Genomic DNA, 19,233 nt, shown 5'->3' with positions numbered 1-19,233 from the left:
ACGAAGAAATGTGACCAATACTGGGGAGGTTGTAGCAAAAAGACGAAAAGTCGATGAACCTAAAATTACAAGCAGAAACAAAAAGGATTCTGTTGAAGATGTTGTTGGTTTTCAATTTGAAAACAGTTCTGGTGTCAACTGCTATGCTAATGTAGTGGTTAATGTTTTGTTTTCTCTAGAAAATGTAAAAGAAGAGATTGAGGTGAATTCTGATCAAAGATTTTGCAGTTTGTTAAATTCTGTGTTAGAGAAATGTAGCACTGATAGAAGAAACATAGAAAGTGTGTCTGAAATTCGAAATCTGTTAGACAGATGTTCAGGCCAAACACAATTCTCTCAAAATATTCAGCAAGATTGTCAGGAGTTTTTAATGTATATGCTTGATGTATTACATGCTGAAGGTGTAGATGTAGATCAGCTGTTTGGGCTTTCTTATCAATGGCAGCATGACTGCGAGAACTGTATGGTATCAAGTACTACTAGTGTAGACTCAGAAAGATTTATATATTTAACTTTGCCAGACAGTAAATCAGTCTCCTTTAATAAGCTAGTAAAAGCAGCTGATCACAACATGGAGTGTAGCCAATGTAAATCTGAAATGATGTCCACATTATTTATACGAACATATGGCCAGTATGTCATTTTAATGTTTCAACGATGTAGGCCTGATGGAACAAAATTGACAACTTTAATTAAAAATTTTGTAGCTTCGCAGTTGTCAATATCAGGAAGGACTTTTGTAACTGCAGCAATTATATATCATGACGGCCCTTCAATAACATCAGGACATTACACAGCTTATTTAAAGTCTAGAAATGGCTGGTCATTCTGCAATGATTCTGTTTTAATTTTCTAAAAAAAATTGCCGTATGACCTTAAAAACTCTTACCTGGTGTTTTTAAAACCAAAATTTTAGGGAAATAATCTCGGGATGTGCTCTGTGGAATTTCAAGAAGTTCTAATGGCTCCTACACAATTTGGCCTTGAGGATAAGTGTAGTTCAGAGACATAACTTCTAACCATAGGACTGGACGTCATGGAGAAATACGTGCACTTTGAATGAGTTCAGAAAAACTGTTTCTTTTTATAAGCTAATTGAAGCAGCCAATCAAAACATGGAGTAGAGGGAATGTAAGTCTGCAATGCTGTCTACTGTTTTACATTGCTTTGTGATTAAAAGTGATGTAGAGAATTAAATAATTGTAGTAGTCATAGAGGTAGTGTAAGTCTGCTTCATAGTAAGCAGTATCAGTGTCATAGGAAATGTAGAACATGACTGAGCAAGAAGGGGAAGATATTACTATTCCAGGATTGTGAAAATGATCTTCAACATTTTAATTCTGAAAGTTGCGGAAATGCCAAATGACGGGATTGGCTTACAAGAAATCCAAGAGTTATAAATGGCTCTGACCAGATTTGGCCTTGTGGAAACTTGTGGTAGAGAGCAAGAAGTCATTTATTGCATGTAACGTGTTTTTAAAAACGATGGAGATTTTCTTTCAGAAAGTGGCGGGCTGAAAGTAATAACAGCACAAAAGAGTGTAAGCTGTTCATAGGACATCCTTCGCCGTCATGGAAAGTAAGTTAACTTTAAGGAGTTCTGAATTTTGATTTCTTATGTTGTATGGGTTTTTTAAACACAATCATTTTGATTGTGTTTTTTTTTCCCCGCTGTTATATGATGAATACCTTCAAGTCACTGTTTTTAGTGAATTTTGATACATTCTGAGAACAGCAAAAATAAACCATTTAACATGTATAATTAATTCTGTACTGTTTGCATTTATGATGTATATGTAGAACTGTGTAGGAGGCATGGAGAAGGTGAGGCTTCTGTAAGTGTCAAAGTTGTTGCATGCAGTGCTGCACTTCTGCGTATTCTTTCATATGCTGGACTACATCTGCACAATGAGATACCTAAGCAAAGGAAACACAAGTGATGTGATTGTGAAATGAGCAAAATAAATTGCACGTATTTCATTTACATCACCTGTGTTTCCTATCATTACGAATCACATTGTGCAGATCAAGTTTAGGTCTGTCCAGGGAAACATAGGAGGTTTGGACTTTGTTGAAGAGTGCAGTGGACATGACTCACTTCATTGGTAGACCTTCACATGTATTATCTCCTCTGTACTCTTCAACAAGTGTAAATCTCATCTGCAACCCTGAGTAGGCCTCACCTCAAACAAACCTCTGGATAGTAGACATCTTATTGGCATCCTGAAGCAATTATTTAAAATTTTAGTGTCTTGCGACACTTTTCTGAAACAACAGCAATGCAAAAGATGCACCATGTTTTAAGATAGGCCTCACTTCATCTGCATCAAGATACTGTTAGTTTAAAATGTATATCTTTAGGACTGTGTAGGGGGCCTGGAGAAGCAGAAGCTTCTGTAAGTGTCAAAGTTGTTGAAAAACTGTTTGTCCTTCAATCTTTTCCCTTGTCTTTTCTAATTTTTAAATACATGTTTTAATATTTTTCAAATGTTTGTTCTCTCTTTCACAGATTGAAAGTATAAAAACAAAAAGTGAGTAATTTAACGACAATTATAAGGTAAATGTTTTGTATTCTTTTCGTTACATTTCTATCATATTCACCTACTATTAGTTCCACAGCTTCATTTCTTTAACCCTCAGTTTCCTGCCTTTGCTACTTTCCTCATTCCTTTCTCTATTACCTACTTACTCAACTCCTTCCACTCTTTTCCTCAGTCCCTCTCTTCTCATAGTTCCTCAGTCTTGTTCACTCACTCCGTCTCTATTACTCTTAGTGTCTTTGACTGATCACTCTATCACTACTTGTTCATAATGCTTTCTCTGTGTAGTTGAAGCACACTAAGGGGAATATTATGAACACAGCCAATAAAATTATTGCTCTTTTTATTGGCAGAAAACTGGTGCAAAAGTGGTTTTAGCGGCAGTTTTCTGCCACAAAACCAGCTTTAGCGACACATTTCTGCCAATAAAAGCTGCAAAACTTTTATTGCCTATGTTGATGATATGGCTCTATGTTACTTACATTTCTTTGCTGTTTCAATTAATCTTTTTCTGTTATTTTTTGTTTTCTGTTTTCTATTTTTTCTCTCTGTTATTCCTCATGTTTTAATCTCATTTTGAACATTCACTCACATTCTCCAAGAAACTCTTCTTTGTTAATGTTATACTCTCTTTTTTTTTCTTTCACTTCGTTATCTATTTTGTTTTTCACAATTATACCCTCTTCTGTCTTTTCTTCGGTAAATAGATCTATTAAACAGTATCTCTTCTTTACTCCCTATAGCTGTCTTTTTTTTAACATCACTCTCTGTTTACTTTCCTTATACTTATACTTTTTTTAAAAAAAAAAATTTTTTGGTTAGCTCCCGGTCCGCGTACCGGGAAGCTAACCCGGGAGCGAACCAAAAGAAATAGAACTTGCCAGAGTGCTAAACATTCTAGCAATTTTTTTTGAAAGGGAAGGTAGTTCTGAAAAGAACTTTTTTTTTTATATTTTTGTTGTTTTATATTTTTTTTTATTTTTTCAACATTTTTTGTATTTTTTGTATTTTTTGAACGATTTTATATTTTTTGGGGTTTTTTTTGGGGGGGGGGGAAACAACAAAAAACAGGCGTTGAAAAGGGCTCAACAGGAGCAAAAAAAAATTACTGGGGGCGGTTAGGGCAATCATGGTGTTCATACGCCAGGTTGAGTGCATTGATGCTCATGTTGCCACAAGCTAATAATGCACGACAGTGCATACATAAGTGAATCATGTGCCCAAAATGTTCTTGAATATTTGGCACAGTTTCCCGTGCCTCTTCTGGTGTTAGAGAAATCGGTATTGTTGGTCTGGCCACAGGAGTTGGTCTTGGATTGTCAAGCATATCCCTTATTTCCGCCCGGCTGTAATTTAGTGGATGCTTCCTTGTCATGTGCCTGTGCATTGTGTGATTTCCATAGCTATATTTTTTGTCCGTCCCTCTGGACAATTGTTCTTTGCATATGCGGCAGGTGACATACCTCGCATTGACTTTTTTTTGGCCACGAGGGATAGAATAAAACTGCCAGATGAAACTGGCTTTCTTTCTGGAAACCCGGGGCACCTCTTCTAAGAACTGTGGTTCTTCTCCCTCCTCATCCATTTCTTCATCTTCCTCCTCAGTGTTGGTAATGACCTGGGGAGGTGGTCCTCTCTTCCCATGAGGAGGTGGAGGTGGTGGTGGGGGTCCACCAGCTGAAGCTACCAATGAAGCCATTTTCCAACAAGCAAAATAGGTCTTCCTCTCACAATGATGAAAGTCAGAGTGAGGAAAGAAGGAGGGGTTTTTATCATTTGGGAAAAACAATACTTCTCAACCAATGAAAAGTGTTATTTTTAGGTCACCTGACCTAGCCTTACATCATTATGAAACCAAAAGTGAAATGAACCAATGAAAAGTTTTATTAACAAGTCACATGACCTCTCACGCTCATGTTACGCGCTGCGGAACGCGCCCCGGTTAGCTTCCGGGTCGCTAAGCTTCGCGCCCCGGTCCGCGCCCCGGGACACTTCCGGGTGCGCTAACGCGGTACGTCACAAGACGCATTACGCGGCAACGCGATACCGTCACTATGTTGATTTTTTACCGGTTCGCGGACCGGGTCGCGGCATCAAATTGAGCTAACGGGAAGCTTCCCGGTCCGCGGACCGGGAGCGAAACAAAAAAAATATTTAAAAAAAATTATTAATAAACATATAAAATATATTTTTGGATTTAAATAAGAATACATTTTACAGCTATAGATATTTGCTATTAAAAAACCATTGAAATTCACTGAAAAAAACATAGGTTATAAACCATATATAGTTAGGAATTAGCATTTACAAAACCTTGAAAATTCACTGAAAAAACCATAGGTTATACACCATATATAGTTAGGAATTAGCATTTAAAAAACCTTATTTTACTCACACAAAACCATTGAAATTCCATATATAGTTAGTTGCACTATCTATATATCGCGCACCCGCAATCCACTGCTGATGATGTCACATATTACATCATTCATGACATGGTCAGTGACATCACTGATGACATCTCAAATGACATCACTGATGACTCCACTGATGACATCTCATTTGACATCAATGACCACATCACTGATGATATCATTCATGTGACAATACAATGCATCTCCTCACATTTTAATATAACCTCTGTTTCACCCAGTGTTAAATACAGAGTATAATTTTTGAAACCATTGACACACCAATACTAGTTACTACATATGTACTCACTGATTCCTACGTCTACACACACATTCACTCATTCACCCATACAATCATTCATACATACAATCACTCATCTTTACAACACTATCATATGCACTCATACACCTATACAGACACTCACACTCTGCCACTCATCCATGGAGTTACTCACACACCTAGTCAGTCCTGTAAAGAATCAATCACACTTCCATTTTCTTGTCTATACAGTTAAACATAGAGCACCTTACATTTTCAAACATATACTAACACATACTTACCTTGTTATACAATCATTGATATAAGTACACATTGATCTGCACAGATTCACACACCTCCCAGCCAGCCACACACACACTCAGTCTCCCATACAAATACTTGGACAATCAATCAATAACCCATATAGTTACTCATATAGCTACTGATCAACACATGCAGCAGTTTACAGAACAACAGACATAATGATGCACAAATTAAGACAGTTTAGTCACTAACCCATGCACTCAGTGAGATACATTTAATCACTCACTCATACAGTCAGTCATGCACCTACTAAATCCTTCGTCCAGACACTTATACATCCACTCATTCTTCAATATGTAAGACATATTTAAACTTTACAGAAACATAAAATCACTGGATGTTGTTATCAGTGATGTCATCAGTGATGTCATTTGAGATGTCATCAGTGATGTCATCAGTGATGTCACTGACCATGTCATGAATGATGTAATATGTGACATCATCAGCAGTGGATTGCGGGTGCGCGATATATAGTTAGTGCAACTAACTATATATGGAATTTCAATGGTTTTGTGTGAGTAAAATAAGGTTTTTTAAATGCTAATTCCTAACTATATATGGTGTATAACCTATGGTTTTTTCAGTGAATTTTCAAGGTTTTGTAAATGCTAATTCCTAACTATATATGGTTTATAACCTATGGTTTTTTCATTGAATATATATATATATATATGAAGATGCAGCAGCAATGAAAACGGACTTCTGACACAGATGTAGTGTCCTGCGAGGACACAGTCTAGTTGTTTTCAGTGTAACCTCACACTGTGCATCCACCCACCACAGACGTCACTGGGTCAGGTGACGCTGCCAATAAAAGGGGCCGAGCGCACGTGCTCGTGGCCATAGTTGTACTAGCTATCTGGTGTCCGTGTCTACCTCATTTGCTGCTCTTACAACATGCGGGCCTAGGGCCCTTCACTACATTACATTGGCGACGAGGCGGTAACGCAATGAACATCCCCGGAAAGAAGAAGGAAAGTGCCCATGTGCAGGGCACCCCTCCGGGGAAACAGCGCCGGCCGCCGAGAGGCCCGAGGGGCGTGTGCCGTGCCCCGGGCTTAGGCATCCATAAAGCAGAGGTGACCAGGAGTCCACCCCGCACCTCCATGCCCAGCGTGAGTCTCCCGGCGTGAGGAGAGAGTGGAGCGGACCGACCGGAGCCCACCCGCGTCGGCCGCGACTGAGCCCCTGCCTGGGGCGAAGAGAGAGCCGTGCGGAGCCTACCCGCATCGGCTGCAACACAGTGACCCACCGGTGCCGAGCGGACCGCCCAGTGCCCACCTGCGACGGCCGCGAGGCAGAGACCCCCACCGGAGAGGTGCACCGGCCGGGCGGAGCCCACCTGCCGCGGCCGCAACCAGAGACCAGGCCCATCGGCCGAAGGTGAGCCCGGGAGCAGGAAGCGACCGCCCACGAACAATGCCCAATCAGAAGCAGGACCAGCGGAGCCCACCCGCGGCCTGCCCGAGGTGTCCCCTGTCCCCGCCGCATGTATGAGTGAAGGCGGTGGGCATAGAGACTGTAGACGGAGTGGGGAGTGTGCGGCCGGACCCGCACCTTAAGTGAACTACGAGGGGGAGGGGGCGGAGTAGCTAACCGCCTCCCGACCCCCCTGGCAACGTGGTCTGGACATTCAACAGGCCAGCGGAGCCCACCCGCGGCCCGCCGGAAACACCCACAGCAAGGAAGGACAAAGCAGAGCCAGCGGAGCCCACCCGCGGCCTGCTACGAACATGGCTGGTCTCCGCCGCGCAGCGCGTGAAAGGTGAGGCTGCTGTGGCGGGAGACAGTGAAGAGCGGAGCCTGCCGTGCCGGAGGACTACCAACATTTAAATAGGCAGAGCCGGCGGAGCCCACCCGCGGCCTGCCTCGAGCGGCCCTGTCCCGAAGAGAGAACAGAAAACAACGCGGAGCTCACCCGCCTGAGGGAAGCATCAACACACCCCCCCCCCCCACCCGCGCGAGGACTGCCGGAGGCTGCCGCGAGCGGGGAGGGTGGAGAGGTCTGCAGAGCCTGTATGCGGCCAGGAGCCGCCGAGTTCAAATGTGCCCCAACAGCAGCCGCGGGCCGTGGAGGGAGTTACGGTGGGGCAGGGAGGCGGGGAGAGGGAGGGGCAGGGTGGAGGGTGCTAAAAACAGGCATATGGATCATTGCAGGTAAGTACACAATTTAATTAATAAAACGAAATTCGTAGCGCGCACTGCATGGCAAAAAGCAATGCTGTGCGCGCTACGAATTTCGTTTTATTAATTAAAATGTGTACTTACCTGCAATGATCCATATGCCTGTTTTTAGCACCCTCCACCCTGCCCCTCCCCCTCCCCGCCTCCCTGCCCCACCGTAACTCCCTCCACGGCCCGCAGCTGCCCAACAGGGATATCAAATGAAAGTGCCGGTGCACCCGGCAAGAATCAGAACATTTGCCCCCCCCCCCCCGTGAGCAAACACAGCAGTACCAAAACATCAAAAGGAATAAACTGCTGTTCGCCTGTGCTTTCTGAACAAACCCGGCAGGACTAGGAGCATGAGCCTGTGCATTTCTGCCCCCAAAATAATGAAAATAAGAGACTCACCAGGTCACAGCAGCAGCTCCTGCCCCTTATGTGCACCGAGATAATAGAGTGCTCAACAAGGGAAGACAGTCGTGAGCAAGGAGGAAGCAGGCATCACTGCGACCCAATGGCCAAAAGGAAAAGTGCACCTGCATCAATAAGAAAGAAAACAAGCATTGCATAACACCAGTCAAATCAGCAGTAGCAAGGCGCAACAGACTGAGTAGCGCCCCCAAGGAGAATCTACTACCAAGCAGCAAGCAAGTGCGCAATCACGCAGGAAACACCCACACGCACCAGCAAGGAGTCGACAGTCGCCACCTCCAACGCAACGTGGGAAGAGGCACGAACACCTCAGCGAGAACTCAAGCACTGACAGAATGTCTAGAGGGAAACGACTGCCAAGCACTGGAAGAACGTCCGGGGAAAAGACTGTCGCGATCAAAGGACGGAGAGAGCAACGACGCCTTGTGGCCACAGGTGTTCACCGCAGCATCAACTACTCCTGCCAACGGTCCAAAGCAGCAAGTACCTGACGACAGCCAAAGCAGCAAGTACCCAACGTCACGCAACAGGCGTCCAAGAACCCTGAACAGTAAGTGCGCAGAAACGCGCCACATGGCGACACGCCAACGCCACGGGACAGCGCACAAAGGTCCCCAAGAAAAACAGCGACATCTCGCAGCAACCAGAGCGCCATCGTCAGCACGCATGGCGGCATGCACCAGAGATGCACCAGGAGCGGTGACGCAACCCTCCTCTGCGCAGACAAAGCGCGCCAACGCCAAAACACCAAAGGTCACACCCAAGCGAAGAAGTTCGACCACCACGACAGTTCACGAACATGGACCAATGGTCGCACTCAAACCAAGAAGCCGACCTGCCAAAAGGTCGCACCCAAGCCAAGAAGCCGTCCTGCCCAAAAGGTCGCACCCAAGCCAAGAAGCCGACCTGCCCAAAGGTCGCACCCAAGCCAAGAAGACGACTTGACCAATAGTCGTGCCCACACAAAGAAGCCGACCCACCAAAGGTCACACCCAAGCAAAGAAGTTCGACCACCAAGACAGTTCACGAACATGGACCAGCGAACTTCGACAACCACAGTTTAACATTCTGAGTCAAGAGGGAAGATCGCGACGACCGGTCCAGTCACAAGAAGAGAAGATCAGAGTGTCGGGGAGCCATCCCCAAACCAGAGAGAAACAGGTGGAGTGCACGCTGCCTGGAGAAGACTGGTTGGGAAGAGCAAGACAGTACGGTGACCAGACCGCGTCACGAGATGGAACAGGGAGAAGAAGGGCGCGGCGCCACCAAGAAAGGGAAGAAGACAAGAAGCCAATTCGCCAGAGAATTGCAGAAGTGCCGCCGGAAAAGGAACCCAAGAAACCCGATGACCAAGGAAGGGTGTCCAGATGGAAGCAAAGGAAGTGATCAAACAAAAGGGAAGATACGACGGCAGGTCTAGTCACCAAGCCAAGAGAAGACAGTGTCCCACAGCATGGACAAGACCAAGGGGACGACATGTAGAGGGCCCGCTACATGGAGAAGCCTGGTTAGCACGAGCAAGCAAGAAAGAAGACTTGACTGCGTCGAGGAAGAGAACGACGAGGAAGAATGGAGTAACACAAGACTCGACTGTGGCCACAACATTACTCCACAGAAGAAGAGAGAGAACAACAGTCAGCACACAGGAACATCGGTGCTGTCCAAGGAGCATTGCAACAGTCAGTACACAGGAACATCGGTGCTGTCCAAGGAACATCGCAACATCCGTGTGGATCCCAGTAGTCCCGACAACTCGCACCTGAGGAGACCAACCACCGAAGAACCGCATGGGTGCCCCGTGAACCTGAAGCTTGCAGAAGCAGAGCATACCCGAGCACTAGACAATCCACCCTTGTGGACTACACAAGACTCGACTGTGGCCATGTCCGAAGTTCCGCAGCGACCCGCACAGCCCACACGATCTAGTGGCAGTCCAGGGGACAAGGGCCTCGGCCGCATGTCCTGTGAGAGAGGAATCCGGATGGGAGAGGTGCAGCAGTGGCAGCTCCACGGCAGGCAACAGGAAGCACGAAGGCCCCAGGTGAACACCTGGCACCGAGAAACGGTCTGGTGAAGACACTGAACCCATGTCCTAACGGCAAGAATATCCTGGCGGATGGCATGAACACCCCCGAGGACATCATGAGAGGCTTGGCGGTGAGTCCGTTGGCAGTTCCTCAGCGACGCCTTTGCGCGGCTCATGCGAAGCCCCGCACGGTCCACCGGGTCCCATCGTGTCCGGCATGAGGGTCCTCCCAGCGTCTCTAGTGAGAGAAGAGTCCAAGCAGGAGAGGCCAATCTTCAAGGCTCCAGTGAGAGAGGAGTCCGGATAGACAGGCAAGTCGGAAGTTACTTGGCCGGCAGGAGGTGTGAAAGCATCAAGATCAGCAAATCCAAAGAAAGACCTCTCGTGCCGCAATCATCTCCAACAACCAACAAGCGTTGTCATTCACAAGACTCGGAACACCGGCGAGACCCCTCAAGGGTCAATCCTATTCTGCTCCAGACAACCCCAAGTGTTGAACAATGTACATAAGCGCAGCAAGACAAGGATGATCTGAAGTACACCGCCGAGGTGAAGCTCATCTGACTGACTTTGTAATCCAGGAACTTTCAGCGTTCTCCCAGCCGATCGCCTGTAGAAAATCTGTTGGGGTTGTAAATTTGTTTTATTCTGCTTGTCTTGCAGGTTGGACATTTTATTTTCTCTTCCCTGAACTTTGGGAGGGATGTAGTGTCCTGCGAGGACACAGTCTAGTTGTTTTCAGTGTAACCTCACACTGTGCATCCACCCACCACAGACGTCACTGGGTCAGGTGACGCTGCCAATAAAAGGGGCCGAGCGCACGTGCTCGTGGGCATAGTTGTACTAGCTATCTGGTGTCCGTGTCTACCTCATTTGCTGCTCTTACAACATGCGGGCCTAGGGCCCTTCTCCACATTACAACAGCCTCTGATGAAGAAGCGGAAGAGGCTTTGAAACGCGTAGGGCAGGAGACTGCAAACGGGAGGTGAAGCTGCATGCCTTCAATAAATAAAGTGTGTCACTTACCTAATGCGGAGTGCGGCTTCGTCTCTGGATGAACTTTGTGGAAATATATATATATATATCTTCATATATGTTTTTGTTTTCCGGGTCCCCGTGCATGGGCGGGAATATTCATGTGCTTATGACTATTGATGAGGATCCCCTGGAAGAGAATGTAGGGGTTAAAAACCCAAATTTTCTGATTTTTTTGGTGCAACTCCGGTAGAGCACTTCTGTTTACTTCACTGGCAGTCGCAGATACCAATCCACTCTGAGGGGTGCTCTTGGCTCAGATGTGACTCACTGTTCTCCCGCAGTTAGAAAGTAAGCTATATGGTTAGGGCAGATAAGTGCTGGTAAGTGCTGGTATTCTTCATGTGTGTGATAATCCAAACGCGATTCTGTTGTTTTAGTCAACAACCCTTATAAAATGAGAAAATATTAGTATCAAAATGCAACATACATTAGCCTGAAAAAAGAAAAAACTGACTGGCATAAGGTGATACAACAACTGAACAACAATTGAAGGTTTGACCTTCCACCACTTTCTTTTCCTTGTAAGCTTGGTTGGTCTGTCTTTTTATTTTCCTTGGTTAGCGCCATGATGCCTCACTGCATACGTTTGTGCTTTATAAATGTTATTTCCATTCCATTCCACTTTACATGGTCATGGGTCACCTGGCTGCTTAGTTCCCTCTCCCTGACACCTAGGATGGATGAATCTTAGTCAGTGCCTTGGTTTTTAGAGACAGTCCATCCCAACCCATTTGTGAATGCTTACTCCTTCTAATGCTTAATTTTCTAACCAGTCTGCTTTTTTATTACAGTAATTGTGCTGCACCCCTTGGGGACTCGATGGCTGATTATCTAGTTTTGAAAAAGATACAGGCTGGTGTGGGCCTTGATCGATGCGTACGGCTTTACACAGCAGCAGCTCCCATCGCAAAGGAGACCTTGGAGATTTTTATGGGTTTGAATCTTCCTATTATGGATATTTATGGCTTGAGTGAGTCTTCTGGACCTCGTACAATATCTGTGACAAGAAATATTGCGTCAAGTGATTTCCGCATAACAAGGTCAGTACTAACCTTTGATCATATCTGCTTCATTTGACTTTATATTGACGAAAACTCAGAGAATATTTTATGTGCTGTCATCCTCAAGATGAATATCTTCTATCTGTGACCGAACAGCCTACCATCAATAGTCTATGCAGCTTATATTACATTCATGTGATTTCTTATGTTACGTTATGTGTATATGCATGGCACACATCATCCAGGGGGATACCGTGCAGACTTGCTGGAGCCTATAGAATAGCCAGGTTATATATTGTTATGTTATTTCTGTAGCGTGCCTCTACCCAAAAGTGTCTGGGTGCTTGCAGACAATGAGTTACGAAGCAGGTGCATTACTGATTCCTAAACAGCCAAGTCTTCAGTTCCCTTCTTAAAGCAAGAAGATTGGGTACTGACCTAAGATATAATGGGAGGGAGTTCCATAGCTTAGCAGTGCTATTGATGAAACTCCTTCCTTGGCGGGGGGGATTGATATACAAGACGCAATAGCCTAAGACATGGAATTTAGATGCATTCTGAATGATCAGGTCAGTTACATCCGCCTTGCCACTGACCCATCGACAGAACTCTGGGCTATGATTCTTGATCTTGTGAATGAGGCTGAAACCCAGGGCCACATCACGAAACATGAGGCGGATTTCCTCACTACCAGCAAGGGTATTGTATCGTATTGCTACACCTTGCCAAAAACACATAAAAACAGAACACCCTCACCTGGCCGACTGATTGTGTCGGGTATCGGCGCTATGCTTGAACCCCTGTCGCGTTACTGCGATTTCTTTCTCAACCCACTGATCCAGGTTTACCAACACCTACCTTAAGGACACCAAGAGCTTACTTTCAGTTTTACAGGATATCGAAATCTCAGAAGAACCATAATTCCTGGTTACATTAGATATAGAAAGCCTCTATACCTGCATACCGCAGTACGATACCATCAGAGTCATATATTGGAGACAACTGCATAGGACTTAGTCGCACCCAAGGAATTTGTGGTATCATTTGCAACCCTTGCACTTAAGAAAAACTTTTTTGAATACAAGGGAGAGCTCTACCTACAGTCGACGGGCACGTACATGGGCAGCACTTTTGCCCCTAGTGTTGCCGGGCTGTACGTATATGACTTTGAGTGCAAACACATTTTATAGGCACGGAACCACTATGCGTCCTATGTATCCTTTTGGAAAAGGTACATAGACAACGTGCTCATCATCAGGCAAGGTACCGAAAATACCCTTTTGGAGTTCTTCGGGTGGATCAACACGTGTGAACCCAAACTGAAGTTTACGTACTCTTACAAAGAAGACAAGATGGTTTTCCTCAACGAGGTTATTACCAAAGTTGGAAATCAACTACGGACCAGAACGCACCATAAACCAACGCCCCAAAAAAATATGCATTACTCCAGCTACCACCCCGCCCGTTGCGTGAGAATCTCCCCATCGGCCAAAACCTACAGCTCAGACGCAACTGCAGTGAGGTAACAGAGGAACACAAGTCCCAGGCACAAGAGCTCACTGTGAAATTGAAAAGTCGAGGCTATCTGGACAGGATTCTAAAGAAGAGTTGCAAGAGGGCTAAAAATCAGAACAGGGAAGCACTCCTAGAGGAAAACCCGGTAAGAACAACGGAGACCATACCTCTCACTTGTGTGACCACTTATAAGGTAGCCTCCAATGCAAATCCATCAAGAAGCATTGGAGAATCCTGGAGAGCAAGAATTACAAATGGGAAAAAACACTTTTCTCCTCTAAAAGAGCAAGGAGCATTAAGGACACTCTCGTACATACACGCCCCAGAAAACTGGACAAGGATGCTGACCAGACGGTTCTGAATGCATGGGGCCTCCCTTCAGTTACAGGACATTTTCCATGCGGGTCCTGTAGTGTCTGCCACCTAACCCCTACCACAAAACATCTATCATTGGAACCCGGAAAACAATGGTCACAAAAGTCCCACACGAACTGCAATTCTACAGACGTTGTATACCTGATCACCTGCCCGTGTGGGCTCAGGTACGTGGGCATGACAGCACGCAAAATAAAACAACGGATATGCAAACACCATAGCAACATTCGGTGCTGCAAGCATACCACGAAATTCACAGATCATTTCTTGCTTTCCATTCACAGACGCTTTTGAAAAGGAGCAGCGGTGGATTTACCGCTTGTCTACACATCGCACGGGACTCAACGATAATATTCCATGGGGCTTAGTTCTTAAATGCTAACATCCACCTCCTTTCTGAACAGTGCCATCCAGTACATAAGCGCAATCCTCTGGGCATAGACTGACCCACTTATAGACTCTTAGACTCTTGGTCTATAGTCTATGAATCAGTGTCTTTTTGATTAACGTACCCCTTTAGGGAATATTTTTAACCAAGACTGGTGGGTTTCATTCCCCTTCACATTAGCAACGATATTTTCCTTGAAGTATTAGTGTGAGTGAGATTGTTACTCGCCCATATGCTGGGAGGGCTATTATTTGTCCAGCACTGGCAGCAATTTACCATGATCAATCCCGTTAAAGAATTGGGGAGCCTTTTTCTATTATAATTTCCAATTGTTTTTCATTGGTATTAACCTCTGCTCATATTTCAGGTCTGGAAACAATGATATCAGGGACAATCGCTTTAAATGCACCATTTCCCCTTTGGCAATTTGACATTGCTTTTGTTCCACAATGTCTCCTTGGGCTGGCCAATAAAGTTTGTTAAAAGTTCTCACTTCCGCGCGGTCTAGTAGTTTTACACCTTGTGACCCAGACGTAGCACATCATACGCTCTCCGCTGGTGTCACATGACCGCTAGCCGGCATTTCTACCAGTGATTGCTGCTGTGCAGCAACATTCAGGCAGAGGAGGACAGCGTTAGGTTCTGAGCGGGAGTATGCGAGCATAGAAGTTTAATGGGAGTTATGAATGGGATTCCTGGCTACCCCCTGTGTATCACTTCCTACCACTCATTATATCGCACCCCTCGTGTAGATCCTCTCAGCATATCAATTCCCCCTCCCGGACCCATGCTGTGAAACGAGTCCTGTTTTCAAGTAAGCCTCCAAGTTTTCTATGTTATTGTGTGTTTTTATTTGTATATGTATATGCCCAAGCGCTTCCTACAAACTCACAGCACTGTAGAAGTGTGTATATATATCGATTTTTAATATGAGTGCGCGTCTCTGAGCACCAGTTGGAATTAAGGTATTACTTATCTCAAAACACATATATTAAGTGCAAAACCGCCTACATTCAACGTGCGGAACATGCTACTGGCGATTACCTGTAGCTGGGACCCCTCCGCAAAACAACTGCATTCGGAGTGGCTGTATATAATGACACGGGGGCCTGAGATAGGGGCACTAGTGGAGTTACAGTTATTTTACAAATCTTCCCACATACAGCACAGGATCAATGAAATATTCAACACCCCCTAGTTGCTTGATAAAGAGTTGAGCACTGATTTCAATATACAGCATTATGTGTGTCCTGTTTATTTTTCTTACAGAGTCAAATGGCCTAGGCAATCCCAGCAGGCCACTGTAGTAGAACCATGAGTTTTACAGTCAATAGGGTTCCACTGGTTAGGGTACGCCTTAGCGAGCGTATACCGCCGTGGAACTTTTTTCGGTCCTGACGAATGCTTAGCAAAAATTGCCCTGAAAAGCTGAAACATATCGACCATCTTTCATCATTTATTGTACTAAACCGGAAGGCCCTGGTTAACTTAACCAGACAGCCAACGTCTGTCTCACCTGTTTTTAACGGTCGCTGGTTTTCCATTATTTAAATAATTTCTGGATAAAACCGGCTACCTTGTAAAACTTGCACCACTTCTCACACTCAGATCTCTTCACGAAAACCTGCTCCGCTGTAACTCAGGCGTCGTAGCACACCAGGGAGGCACTCAGCCTCTCTGGTGGGAAACCAATGATGAAGCATGTCACCAACTAGGTTGGTGAGTGAGGGCTCTTTTAAAGAATTAAGTTTTTCCTTGTGCTGTCCTATTGTCTAGGTTTTACTTAGACACTTTGCAGTCACTCTTTTGGTGTTTTCAAGTATACTCTTTAGGGGAAACAAGAGTAACTATCCCTCTCTCTCTTGTTGATACTATAGAACCTCCTTCCTCCCCATTTCACTTTCCTACTTCCTGTGATGGTAATCATTTTGGCATTAGTTGACCGTAAAAGTCTACTTGGTGAGTGCCAATTAACAGCCTTCCACAGGAATTCCGATCCTTCTCTGTACAAGGCGTTATCGGCCATACAGAGAGCCTTAAACTTAATGTGTTGTCGCACTGGGAGCCAATGTAGCTCCTGAAGGCCTGCAGAAATCGACTGGAATTCGGGGATGTTCAAGGCCAGTCTGGCTGCTGCTTTTTGAATCACTTGGAGTTTATCAAGTAATTTAACCTGGAGATTCATGAACAGGCCATTACAATAATCCAGTTCAGATAAAATCAATGAGGAGACAACAGTCTATCTAGTATCTCTAGGAATAGAAAGAAAAAGTTTCCGTAAGGTTTTTATCACAAAAAAGAGGAAGATGCAACTCTTGATACCTGTGCATCATATCTGAGCTTACCATTCATAAAAAAAGCCAAGATTTTTAGCTTCATCCACCAAGTCAGGAGGAGAGCCCAGAATGTCCGGCCAGAATAATCTGCTTTACTCAAGTTTAATTATAAGCAGTGTCTACTTATCCAGTTGCTTAGGGAGATCATGCAATCGTGTAATCTTAGGGAATAGTTGACATCATTATCCACAGCAGACACGACCAATTGGGTGTGGTCCACATAGGATGTTGGAATCAAATTAAAACTTTTGATAAGATGGACAAATTCTGAGAAGTCAAGCAGGATGAGATCTGCTGATCCTCCGCCATCCAATGCCATTCTTATCTCTTTAGTGGTCTTTATCAGTGTAGTCTCTGTATTGTGATTCCCTTTAAACCCAAACTGACTGTGGTCCAAAAATTGATTGTCTGGAATATAGTTTGATAGCTCAACATTAATTATTTTTTACATCATTTTAATTGGCAAGGAGGTCTTGAAATGAGACGATAATTTGCCGTAACACTAGAGTCAAGAGAGGGTTTCTTTATAAGAAGAAGAATATTGACTTGTTTCCAAACTACAGGAAATGTCCTTTGCACAAACATTTAATTGAAAACTAATGATAGGTGAGAGGCAATATGCTGAATTGCCAGCTTATAAGATCTTAGGGGGACAAGGATCGGCAGGAGACCTGAATTTAGCAGCTAAAAGAAGAGGTCCTATATGGGAGTGAATGTTGTAGTGAATTTTGTTATGGAACGATCATTGGGTATTTCCAAGTCGTTAGGGTCAATGTCAATATCGGTTTTGTCAAATTGGTCAAAGATTATATCAACCTTACTTTTAAATGACCGGCTCAGAGGGTCACAGAAATCTTGATTGTGAGCAATAGATTTGTTTTTTGTAGCTGAGGTAATTTCTTTTATAACTAGGAATAATTCTTCATTAGAATTGCCAGCTTTTTCAATTTGTTGTTTATAATAGAGGCTTTTTTCATTGATAACCCTTTTTTTGTAATTTGCAAGAGCTATTTTATATGTATGTTTTTCAGATTTTTCATAGTCTTTTTGAGAACTTTTCTCTTGTCTCCTTGCTGTTCAAGTCTCAGTGCTTCACAGAACCACGGAGCCAAAGGTGTTCTTCTATGCCTGTGGGCGGAGATGAAGGGTGCAATTTTTTCAAAAATAGATTTGAGCCATAAGGTATAATTCTCGGCAGAGGCATTAGTGTCCATGCCAATATCTGGGGGGTTGTGTAGAAGATGAGAGGTTAATACCTATGGGTCTATTTTATGCTAAGGCCTACTGAACACTTTAGATACAAGTTTAATTGAAGTCTGGCAACATGAAGGTAGGGCATAGTCAAAAAGTGTGCTCAATGGTCTGACCAACCCAGAGGGAGTGTTCTAGGATTAGAAATGGCAGGCTTGTTGGAAAAAAAAGCCATCTTAAGTATGACCAAGAAGATATGTTGGGTCATTGATCAATTGTTCATATCTGGATGACGCTAGGTAAAAGTTGAGAAATAGTAATTTTGAAGGCCATTTTCTAGTAATGAATGAAGACTGGCTAGAAAACAGTTTTTAGGGCCAGGTGGTCTATAAATAAGTATTCCAGTGGATGTTTCTTGTTTGTGAAGAGACAGTTTAAAAAGAAATGCTTCGCAGTCTGTTGTGGGAATCCCCAAGCAGTGTGCGTTGATCTCACTACGGTGTATAAAGCAAGGCCTCCACCTCTTTTCAGTAACCTGTCTTGTCTAAACAGAGCGATACTGGATCTGCTGCTTCCCCTCCCCATATTTCGGTAATGAAAAAGGCGTCTAATTTTACATCAGGGATAAAATCCGCTATTTCATATTTATGTTTTACCATAGACCTGGCTAACTGTATATTTTTGCTTACCCTTGGTGTCTCTGGGGTGGTTAGAGAAACCTGGTCTAGATTGGATGGTAGAAAAGGAGTAGTTTCCTCTCAGTGGGAGCCCTGTGTCTCATCAGACTTCAGTTTAGCCTTGTGGTACAAATATGTGCATAAAATATAGTGGGTGGCAGGGGGTAGGGCACGCAATATCTCACCTGAATATCGTAAATTTATATCACTTTTTCTAGGCAAGGGCAAGGGTTTCTGGGCCTGGGCCCGGTCAAGGCGCGGACGGGCGCAGACGGGCTTCCCTTTGGGGAGCATGCGGCCAGCGGCATGCCCGCTGCGCGTCTGGCCCATCATGCCCTTAAGTAGGGTCTAGTAGTGAAAAAAGCTGGGCCGCTAACCCCAAGGAGTGTGGCACCAGAAATGATGCAAAAATAAAGAGCTTCCCTCCGCAACAATCGGCCAAATGGACGCGGCGGACCAGGGAAGCTGAAAAGAAGGAACAGAATAAAACTCAAAGTGAGGTAAGAACAGCCAACAATATACAAAGACAATTTGGACATATAGACTTTCCTTAA

The 19,233-nt window shown here is 44.5% G+C and overlaps 1 protein-coding gene across 1 annotated transcript in view; it reads left to right on the top strand.

Moving 5' to 3' along the window:
* LOC144817689 (long-chain-fatty-acid--CoA ligase ACSBG2-like) overlaps positions 1–19,233 on the top strand; it is a 635,515-nt gene that overhangs the window by 501,072 nt on the left and 115,210 nt on the right. Inside the window, exon 9 of the mRNA XM_078674436.1 lies at positions 11,988–12,236. Within this exon, the coding sequence (XP_078530562.1) occupies positions 11,988–12,236 (249 nt within the window). The remainder of the gene's footprint in view (positions 1–11,987; positions 12,237–19,233) is intronic.

The sequence above is a fragment of the Lissotriton helveticus genome, chromosome 2_1 (assembly GCF_964261635.1).
Source record: "Lissotriton helveticus chromosome 2_1, aLisHel1.1, whole genome shotgun sequence".
Taxonomy (NCBI): domain Eukaryota; kingdom Metazoa; phylum Chordata; class Amphibia; order Caudata; family Salamandridae; genus Lissotriton; species Lissotriton helveticus.
This window is presented reverse-complemented; position numbering and strand designations above follow the sequence as displayed.